This window comes from Heliconius melpomene, chromosome 10 (genome assembly GCF_056956725.1).
Source record: "Heliconius melpomene rosina isolate 202511_hmr_F chromosome 10, ASM5695672v1, whole genome shotgun sequence".
NCBI classification, from domain to species: domain Eukaryota; kingdom Metazoa; phylum Arthropoda; class Insecta; order Lepidoptera; family Nymphalidae; genus Heliconius; species Heliconius melpomene.
The window spans coordinates 7,643,083-7,654,499 of NC_140398.1; the positions used below are offsets into that span (position 1 = coordinate 7,643,083).

Here is an 11,417-nt window from a genome sequence, read left to right on the forward strand (position 1 = left end):
TTCATTTCTGAGGCTAATTAATTTCGAATTAAATTTTGAGTACTAAATTCAATCTTTTGTTAGCGCACATACTTTATAGTCAATGTATAAATGAATTTTATGAATGATTTTTGACTCACAGTGTATGTTAAATAATTCTATTTTTTTTTAATACTTCATTTAGTAATAATTAGAAAAATGTGAATAATGATGGAAGATATATGTACATATATAAATATGATAACGCATTTTATAATATGCGGTTTTTTTATTACTTCTTCTTGTATTCAAATAAAATTATTATACATCTCCAAACCTGTAGTTTCAATATCATATTACTAAAATAAATAATCTTCACGCTATATCACGCATACAAGGGGGTATGTAGAGGGAACCTCAGTAGTAACTCAACCCCGCTTTGCTTCTTATTGATTCAGATTGTCTTAACACTAAGTTCCCTCTGCCTACCCTGCTGTGTGCGGGATACAGCGTACGCATAACTCATAGCAATGTGGAATAAAGAGTGAACGGCATTATGTGTTGACTGGCGCAACTTAACGCTTCACTTTCTTAATAGAACGGACAAATGAAAATAATTGATTTACGAAAAATCCCCAAATGTAAATTTGAATCAATCGATCCATTTACATTAATTACAACGTGATAATTTTCTTTAATAATGACAACGTAATAATTTTAAAGAATTTTATTATCTTCATTAACATTTGTTAATTACATTACCTACTTTCCAATAAGTCTGTTTTAATAAACACAAAAACACATAATGGAAGTAATTTTATAATACTTATCATAATATAAAATATTATGTATCGAAAATATTACAAGCTTTTATTTATTAGGTATGTATGATTAATTCATACAATTATTTTACTTAAGTAAATTTTATAATAAACATACTTATATATGTAAAATTGTACATAATTATATATACCTATTATCTAAAATAACATTTAAACTTAAATTAATTAACTAAAAGGAAAAAATCTAATATGCAAAATTTAATATTTTTGAATTTTTAAAACAAAAATATGACAAAAAAGCCACATATTAGCACAGGCATAAAATAAAACTTGTGTTTACAATACAATGAAAGATCAATTCAGTCTTACATAAACACTGCAATGAATAATATAGTTAAAAGTAGTTTCACGTTTTTTCCTGGATATATCAGGATAGACAGAGAGTATCTAGTGTTAAGACACTTCGTTCACCATTTTAAATAAAGAGTGCTATAGTATAAAATGAGGTCATCTCTGTAAGTAAACACGACGGTTCTGGTTTCAATTTCTACTTGGAGGAATGTTTTTTATTATATTTTCATTTCTCCGCTTAATCAGACGCATCTGGAATCTGCGCGGAACTGAGTTCTGGCACTCTCGGCAATGTCTCGAAAATTCGGCGGAAAGTGTTTAACGGAGTGTCTTTACACTAGCTCTCGGCTCGCACCTTGCCTCCACGTCTACATATACGGGATATAACGTGAAGCTAAACAAAGAAATAATTAATCACTATTTATTTGTTTTTTCACGGGCCCTGTTTGAATTATTGGCACGATACGTTCACCTGTAGATGGCATAGGCAAAATTTTGGGAGCTACCACAGTTAAGACGCCGTCGGATGATAAGCTTGACTTGACAGTATCAGGTAAGCAGCCTTGTGGTAATGGGTACCTGCGTAAGAATCTTCTAGAAATGAAGCCGTGTTCGTCTTGCCGTTCTTCGTGTTTGGCCTCGACTACTATAAACTTATTAATAACTTTTACATTTATTTCATCTGGTGCAAAGTGTTGAACGTCGATGCTGATTTGGAATTTCTCGTTGTTACATATAGAAGTGTTTTTTAAGCCTATCTGGTTGAAGCCGCCGGTGATTTCTTCGATCTGCCGTAACATATTTTCCCATGGTTTGAAGAAGTCCCGTGGCACTACCTGGTTGAAACGCTGGTCGGACCTCACGGCTAAAGGCTGATGCTCACAAATAAGCGGTATCAACGACATTATTGCTCTTTTCTTCCTATTTCAAACAGCCGAAGTTAACTTTAGTTGTTTACGTTAACAAACTGCTCGCTAGAAGCGCATCGTCTCTTTATATACGGACAGCGACACCTATTGCTATTAACTCGAACATGTCAGAAAATTCAAGAAAAGTATAGAAGTTGGTTGTTTTGTAAGAATTTTCTAGAATGCCATATGCATTAGCGACATCTAGTGGCGAGTAGCGATAACTGTGTAGTAACTTTGTAATCTTGTTTACTTATGTTGTAACTAGATGGCGGTGTTTTTAAATGTGTAATAATGATTTAATAAAAAAATATAGTATGGTATAATTTATTGTACTAACAAAATAATCAGAAAATAACTTTACAGTTAACAAACAACAAGAATCTTTACAAAAACAACAAGTAACAACAGAATCACAACAATAATATTATTCACAGTCCTATCAGCGTCTTATTTCCATAGATATTTTTTTACTTAGTAAAACACCTAATATCCCCCAGCCCCATCAATCGTGATCTATAATTTTTTTTTGTTTACCTTTTATCTCATGGCTCCGTGAATAGAGTATAATATTATAAAGCATAAGAATTTATTTGGTTTAACGAGCTAATCTCAGGAACTAGTGGCTCGAACATTTATCTGGGAAACTATAGGCGTTACGTGACTTTAATAGTTGTTATTTTATCCACTTGTTGCACTCTTGCTTATAAATAACAACTTATCACGCGAGTGAAAACGCAGGAAAAAGCTAGTTTATTTACAATTTAAATAACAATAACACATACTGAGAAAATAGCATTGTTGTTGAATATAGCTACATAAATCATTTATCTTACGATAATAAGCCGAAACGCTTCGTTTGGTTCAATAGTTCACTACTGATTTATAGTTTCATATTATGCAAAATACCGAAATTGGACGATAAACTCAGAACGAAGCATCTTATTGCTACGTCTACATATCCTGATATATAAGAGACTAGTGGACTCGAACGCGGCTACGCCCGCTTGGGCTATACGAATATTTATTAAATATATTTATGAAATTATTTTCAGTTAATAGAGAGATGCGTTAAGCAAGCTCATTTTGGGGTACGTTTTCTAACAACAAACTTTGCAAATCGTTGCTTAGCAACGACGGTTGTTATTGACATGGCGGAATAAATTGCATGTCGAATTGCGAAAATATTACAAATATGAGAAAATAAATATCCTATGTTCATCCCGTGACCCTCAAGTATCTCTATATGAGTATTTTATCACAACTAAATTAGCGGTTTGGCCCTGATTGCGTTAAAGACAGACAGACATACAGACAGACAGACAGAGTTACTTTCGAAATTATGATATAAGTATGGATAAGCGTAAAATACCGGCCAAGTGCGAGTCGGACTCGTGCACAAAGAGTTCTGTAATCATTACTTGTTGTATGGGAACCCTCTTTATATAATCAATTTCTGTATAATAATATATATAATAATAGAGTTATTAATTTAATTTTTAAAGCGTAGTGTAGCAAGAAAGCAAACTACAAGTTTTATATAAACATTATTAGCAATAATGTTAATAGGCTATCAGTCGTCAGCGCAACAACACGAGATGCAGATAATTGTGGTGCTCTCTGTTCTCATCGGGTGAGATATTTTAAATTTACTATATATACTTTTATAATACAAAAGAATAAATCTTATATTTATAAATATAAATTGTTGTAAATATATTACAACTTTACATTTAAATATACAAATATTTTTTAAATAACAAAAACCCCAACTGCATGAAACTAAAAGGAAAATAAACAAACCCAATAGTTTATTAGGATTAACAGTCGGTTAATGTAGCAAGCAAGCATTAACAGTCGGTTAATCCTAATAAACAAATTAAATATTTCTAAAATAGTAATTATGTATTTATATAAAAGAAGTGCATATTATTTTAAACTAATTGTTATTAATAACACTGTAATAAATCGATAATATTATGTCGGTTATATATGTATAGGTGAATGTCTTTTTAATGTTCTCGCATTACACTTTCCTTATACTCCGATTGTACATAGATTTTTTTCCTGTTGAGTGGAGGAAGTAAATGCCGCGCTTCTACCTTGGAACCAGAAGAAATAAAAATATTAATATTCATGGGTGGAAATCGAACCGACAACCGTAGTTACAATCACACACTTGTGCCCCTTGTCACGCACTCGCTTCGCTTGTTTAGCACCTCTAAAATTTGAACTCAAAACTTTGGATTCGAATTACTTACTCAAAAATTGAACTTTATGGTATTTATTTATATTTATCCATGTTTATTTATATTTTAATATGAAAATGAAGAATATTTTATAACATCGCCATAATAGTTCATTTAATAATCAATAGCTATTTTCATATCCACACACTCTTAAAATAAATTGCTTTGTACTAGTTTAGCTATAGTCAATAACAAGTAAACATATAAGTTACTCAGAGATAAATTTTACTTCAACACAAACATTTTTGATTTACGTCAATTTAATAAGGATTTGTACTAAAATAATTATATTTAGGCAATTATATCATAAAAAATTGTAATAAATGTTAGTGGAGAACGGAGAATCTGAACTCTAGGTTTTTTTTCAGTTTCTTTCATGATTAAAGGGACCTAACTCAAAATTTCTTTTATCTCTATATTGATAAAAACTGGCCATAAAATAAACCTATAAAAATTATGTAAAAAAATATGTGTTTCAGGCTCACTCAAGCCACTTATGTCTCAACGCCGTCGAGTCTGTGTTTTGATAAGAGCTTTATATTCGGCGTTGCAACCGCTGCTTATCAAATAGAAGGCGCTTGGAATGTATCAGGTAAACTTTTTTTAGCTTCAAATTGTATCCCGCACAAAGCAAGGCAAGCAGAGAGGACCTGGGAACCTAGTGGGAACACTCCGTTCGGATTAAGACATTGCCGTTCCCCAATTTCCGCTCAATTCCCGAGATATTGTATGTTGAATGACCGAACTCAACGGCGCGCTTTGCCTCGTCACTAGCGAGGAAATGAAAAAAATAAATATTTCATTCCCCCGAGAGGGAATTGAACTCCTGTACCCTTGCTCCACGGCGCAGCAGTGTCTAGAATAAATTTTAATAAGTATAATCATTCCAAATCCGATATAGGATCCATATTACGTAAAAAAAATTATAAATACTTCAGTTTAAATAAAAGATATTTACAATGTTTTAAGCAAATCTCTTAAATTGTATTACTTCTTATATTATTCTAAAAAAAATATAAGTATTTTCATTACTAATTAAGCCTATGATCTTATATAATCAAAGGTTATAAAAATAAAAAGTAAGTTCCTATATTCAATTAAAATTAATTAAGTACATATTCTAAACGTACGTTAGAGATAAAATATATAAATAAAGTAAACAAAACCTTCCCCTTGTCTTGTTTATGTTATAGTCTGGTCTCGATTATTAATAAAATAGTATTTCCGCTTAGAACTTAAATAGTTATGTTAGTAAATATATCTTTAATTCAATTTCACGCATTATCCCGCAAATAGAAGGATAGACGAAGATAACCTTGTGTGAAAACACTGTTCACTCTGTTCAGGAAAAGGAGAAAGCATATGGGACAGATACACACACGCAAGGCCCGACAGAATATTTGATCACAAAAATGGCGACGTTGCGGCCGACTCGTACCATTTGTTCAAGGAGGATGTTAAACGTTTGGTTGAACTGAATGTACAAATGTACAGGTTTTCTATATCTTGGCCTAGGATACTTCCAAATGGGTTGAGCAAGTATGTGCCTTTATCATTTATTATCTACATAGATTCATAATTATTGTCTGTATTACAATTTTCTGTAAGTACAAAGAAGGCAGAGAAAATCTTTGATTTTGGTTGATTCGAAGGCACTACGGGACAAAACTTTAAATTTGCATCATATTTAAGCGGAAGGGAAATGAAAATAATTTAAGTACATTTTTTTAGCTTCACGCTATATCCTGCACATAGCAAGGCAGAAGGGAACCTGAGACTTCTTAAGGCATTATTTAATGAGGTTCAGAACTCAGCGTTTTGCCTCGTTACCAACGAGACCATGACAGTATTAAATATTTCATTCCCCCGAGTGAGAATTGATCCTACCACCATCGCTTTTACATTCGCATGCTTGTGCCTCTGCGCCACGACGTTCTCAATGGCCTTTAAGTACATAATTTAATCAATCCCGCTAATGGGTATCGAACTCGCAACCACCGTATTTAGATATAGAAGAATACTCCTTAAGAATATAGATATAATAAAATAAATTTCTCTTTCTCTTTTTCTGGTATCAGCGAAGTAAGTCAAGATGGGATCCGATACTACACAACGTTGATAGATGAACTTGTTCATCATAAAATTTATCCTGTCGTCACAATGTACCACTGGGACTTACCGCAGCCTCTTCAAGACCTCGGTGGATGGACTAATCCTATAATAGCTGATTATTTTGTCGATTATGCTAAGGTGAGTTACTAAAATATATAATAAAACTTAAAAAATATTTTAATTAAAGCCCTTATAAAATTTACGCTCATAAATAAATTATTTTCACGCCCCGTCCTTGTGGGTTCGATTCTTACTCGTGGCAATGAACAACAAGACACACACAATGACAAGAAAATATTAATTGTCTGATATTTTTCTTGTATCGTATATCGTGTCTATATACACATACATGTTGAGTACGGGTTCGATTTCCACTCGAGATTACATGTATTTAACTGAAATATTTTTCATCTCCTTTTCCTAGAAAAAACGTAACTTAGTAACTCTAATTTAAACAAAATGTTTGATTCTCTTTGCCTTCACTGCTACTTTTAATAATATATTATGTATTTTCTGTCAGATATTATTCGACAATTTCGGTTCTAAAGTGCCAGTTTGGATAACATTCAATGAACCATTATCATTTTGCCAAGAAGGCTACGGCGGCACGGACGCGCCAGGGGACAAGTCAAGCGGCTTCGAAGATTACTTATGTGGCCACAACGTGTTGAGAGCTCACGGCATGGTCTATAGAATGTACGATAGGGAGTATAGAAAACTGTTGAAGGGTGAGTTAGTTGTAAATATAGGGTGGTAAGAATTTCGACGTAACTTGATGATCGTAAGGCTTAATGGTCAGAGAGCTTGGAAATTATAATGGAAAACAGGATGATAAAACTACTAACGAAAGGTATTATTTATCTATAGCTTAAATTTTTTTTTTAGCTGACATCGGTATAACCTTAGACTTCTCATGGCTGGAACCTAACACTACTTCAGAGGATGATCGTATAGCCGCTGAAACTGCTAGACAATTTAATGTGAGTTATTCAATGAACTAAAATATTTCAAAATAAAAAAAATTACGTAAATACGTAAACATCCTCATTTTTCCGCTCTGCTACATAAAACACGGAATTAAGTTCCACTCAACACGCAATGTCTCGTAAATTTGGCGGAACGAAGTATCTTATATAGCATTATGTCTTACGGCCTATTACTTTGGGGCAGTGCCGCAGACATAGATACCATTTTTGCGCTCCAAAAACGGGCTGTCCGAGCAGTCTATAAAATGGGTCCACGGGAGTCACTAAGGAATAAATTCAAAGACTTTAACATCCTCACACTACACTCACAATATATTTATGACAACTTAGTATATGTGCATAAAAATATTAATAAATTTAATAAAAACAGTGACCTCCATCAACATAATGTAAGAAATAAAAATAAGCTTGCTGTGCCCTTCTCTAGGCTCCATAAAGTGTCTCACTCATTCGTAGGTCAAAGTATACACTTTTATAACAAACTTCCAAACGACATGGTTAATTTATCACTGAACAAATTTAAAAAAGTGGTAAAGCACAGGCTCTGCCAAAAAACATATTACTCTGTTAAAGATTATGTTCGCGATAAAGATGTTTGGAAATGAGTTGCTCTATTTCTAAGTTGAAATTGTAAATTGTAATTTGTAACAAATGTTGGCATTTAAAAGAGTGGCCATGAGTTTCTTTGCCTGTATCTTCTCATGAGCTCAACCATTTGAACGGGCTTTTTTCAAGTCAAAATTGCACATTTTTTTTTTGGTTATTTTATTTTGCATTTTTTTTCTACTTTATGACATGTCCAAGTAAATGTTAAGCATTTTTATGGAATAAAGATATTTTGACTTTGACTTTGACTTTGACTTTGACTTAACACTATGCATACCCTGATATTTGATATGACGGTTTAAATTATTTAAACGAATCCTAAACTTAATCCTTACAAATTTCAGTTCGGCTGGTTCGCACATCCAATATTTTCCAAGACCGGTGACTATCCCTACATTATGCGTAAAAGAGTAGACGCTATATCTCGAAAACAACATTTTACACGTTCAAGACTGCCAACATTTAGTTCAGAAGAAATTGAAATTATAAAAGGCTCAGCTGATTTCTTAGGTTTAAATCATTACACGACATATTTAGTATCTAAAAATAAAGGAAAAATATCAAATATACCCTCTTTTCAAGCGGATATGGGTGGAATTATAACGCAAAAGGCGGAATGGCCGAAAAGTAATTCTTCTTGGATACGAGTAAGTGTTGTTTGTATGAAAGTGTGTTTTGTATGAATATAATGTATGAAATATGAAAATAAATAGCGAGATTTGAACCCCGCGCCTCTTGAAAACCGTCTAAATGTGGAATAACTCTATAAAAATATTAAAATGATTATTTTCGATTCGTAAGCTTTAATTAAGTTTAAAAAAATACAATACAAGTATCTATGTATATTTTTTTGCTCTTTTTCTGTTTTAAAATTTTAAAACATGGTTATATTTTCAGGTAGTTCCATGGGGTTTCAGAAAATCTCTGAATTGGTTGCGTAAAGCGTATAATAACCCTGCAGTGGTTATAACCGAGAACGGTATGTCCCTTGAAAAGGGCTTAGAAGACGTACGAAGAATAAAATATATTGAGGGTTACCTAAAATCCTTACATACAGCAGTTTATAAGGACAAGTGCAATGTTTATGGTTATACATATTGGAGTTTAATTGATAATTTTGAATGGACTAGGGGATATTCGTAAGTTTATCTATTAATAATAAATAAGGATCGGCATGGCGTGGCGCCGAAAATTTATTTTTTTCAATATAAGATATTGAAAAATTATATTTTTTCCAACCGGGTTAAGAAGTATATTAATTATTATAAAAAAATCTCGAAACATTAAATTTTAAAAATCTGATTTCATGCAACGGGAGTTCAAATATTCAGTTAAAAAATATTTATATTGCTATAAAATAATCATATATGCAAGTTGATTTTAAAAAAAGAAAAGAAATACAAAATATATAATAAAAATAATAAATAACTATATTTTTATAATTTCAGCGAACGTTTCGGCCTCTACGAAGTGGACTATGACAGTCCAAACAAAACTCGTCACAGGAGAATGTCAGCGGAGTACTATAGCATGCTAAGTCGAACTAAATGTATACCGACATTTGAATATATCGACAATCAAATGTAAATTTTAAGGCAATAACTATATTGTTTTATTTCCAAAATACCAACCAATTTCTAAAGTAGGGATCCCGAAATATTTTTTGTGTAATTGAAAGTATTTTTTCAATTTTAATACACCAAAGAAAATTTATTATATTATAATTAATATAATGATATTAATTATCCTAGTGTATAACTATAACACTATAATAATTAATATTATTTTTGGTTTAGACACAAGGTTCCCTTGGCTTATTCTACCTGCCTGGCCTATGTGCCTGCCTATGTGAAAAGCGTAAAGCTTATTTTTATCAATTGGATCATTCTCTTATTTCAATATTTTTAATCATAGCTAAATAAAACAATAAAATTATATTCATCGTTATATTTATTTAAAAACATAGTTCACTTAAATCTATTAATAGCTGGAAGACGTTTCTTCCTAAGGCAATTTAGTTTTTTAAACTACATAAGCTAAAATATGAATAAATTATGAACAGACTTAAACATATTATATATACGTAAAATTTATCAATATAACAGTTGGCAGATAAAATTATTTAATTATTTAAAAACGTCGTTAATATATTTTAAAATTCTTTCCAAATATTTATATGATTACATAACATTATTGTCAAAATATTAAAATTTTTCAAACCATAGTGTGTTTTTATTAAAATAAATTGAACATTTTTGTTAAGTGGTATGATTTTTTATGAAATTTTTATTATAATCTATATTAAATTCAATATTTTTTGGACCTCAAATTAAATAAAAATTTAAAAAGAAAATAATAATTTCTCTAAAATATAAATCAATTTTCAAAAAAGGTTTTGTTCGATATTTTTTTTTGCAGTTATGTTTGTAACGAAATAAATATATCGTTTAATTCAAAGCTAAATTACAATTTATTATTATTACAGGTCCAATCTTGACAAATAAAAAGCATATATATCAATAAGATAAAATATTTTAAATATACTATTCTAAATCAGCCTCTTCACAACAATACTATAGGAAATATCTGGTAATCACTTTTTTGTTTATTAAAAACTTTCAAAAATGTTACTTTTATTATAAATATTTTTAACATAACTACAAGGCCAGTCGTGGCGCAGGGGCACAAAGTGTAACAGTAAACGCGACTGGTTGTGTGTGTGCGGCGTTGACTTCCGCTACTCAACACGCAAAGCTTCCAGAACACGGCGAAAAGTAGGGAACTAAGTGTCTTAACATTAGATTTTCCTCTGTCTATCCTTCTGTACGCGGGATCACAACGTGAAGCTAATAAAAAATTAAAAGTTTAAGTACGAAACGTTCAAAGTAAAACTGAATATATTTAACTAAGCCGGGCTTGAAAACAATATTAAATAATGTCAATATTTAAAATTCCAATATAACCAATATTCAAAACACTCTGACACTAATAACTTTTCTAAACATTCTTAACCTTCAAGCAGTCGCGCGATATTTTGTAACGATAGCGGTCGCGCGTAACGTAAAAGACTACTAGATCATTTAAGGAATTTAAATCATGATATATTTTCCTTTTCGCCTCATTTTGTGTGAAGTTCGCTACATAATCAAAACCTACGTGGTATTTCCCGTCAACCTAGAATTATGAAATTTGGCAAGAATTAAGAACTTACAGAAAAAAAAAATGAAAATTGGTAATTACTAAGTATATCATAGAAAAATTTGTGCATACACTCTAGAGCTGAAGTTTGTCAACTTTTAAAAGTTGTGCCTTAAAATTATGGAAATAGTACTCCACGGTGGCAAAGGTTGCACTTAACGCTTTTTTATTTAAAAAATACAAACGAAACAAATATTTGGTTTAAAATAGTAAATAAAAATTCGACACAGTGTCGCGCGTAAACTTTTTGACGAAACAAAAGCTACA

General features: G+C 31.3%; 1 protein-coding gene and 1 pseudogene across 2 annotated transcripts; one reads left to right on the top strand and one right to left on the bottom strand.

Moving 5' to 3' along the window:
• Window positions 1–670: 670 nt before the first annotated feature.
• Window positions 671–2,084, bottom strand: LOC146535386 (protein lethal(2)essential for life pseudogene; annotated as a pseudogene). The gene has a single exon (XR_014878315.1). The product of XR_014878315.1 is annotated as a protein lethal(2)essential for life pseudogene (transcript).
• Window positions 2,085–3,505: 1,421 nt separating this feature from the next.
• LOC146535387 (myrosinase 1-like) lies at window positions 3,506–9,554 on the top strand. Its single transcript, XM_085191341.1, has 9 exons — window positions 3,506–3,632; window positions 4,728–4,840; window positions 5,595–5,787; window positions 6,327–6,498; window positions 6,881–7,088; window positions 7,246–7,340; window positions 8,297–8,599; window positions 8,850–9,091; window positions 9,401–9,554. The coding sequence occupies exons 1-9, from the start codon at window positions 3,559–3,561 to the stop codon at window positions 9,537–9,539; spliced, it is 1,539 nt and encodes a 512-aa protein (XP_085047467.1). The 5' UTR covers window positions 3,506–3,558; the 3' UTR covers window positions 9,540–9,554.
• The last annotated feature ends 1,863 nt before the right edge of the window (window positions 9,555–11,417 follow it).

Excerpts from the sequence above, each read along its gene's own strand:
- LOC146535387 (XM_085191341.1), top strand. The coding sequence starts at position 3,559 with ATGTTAATAGGCTATCAGTCGTCAGCGCAACAACACGAGATGCAGATA. Across the intron at positions 3,633-4,727 it reads GTGCTCTCTGTTCTCATCGG|GCTCACTCAAGCCACTTATG; the intron begins GTGAGATATTTT and ends TATGTGTTTCAG. Across the intron at positions 7,089-7,245 it reads GTATAGAAAACTGTTGAAGG|CTGACATCGGTATAACCTTA; the intron begins GTGAGTTAGTTG and ends TTTTTTTTTTAG.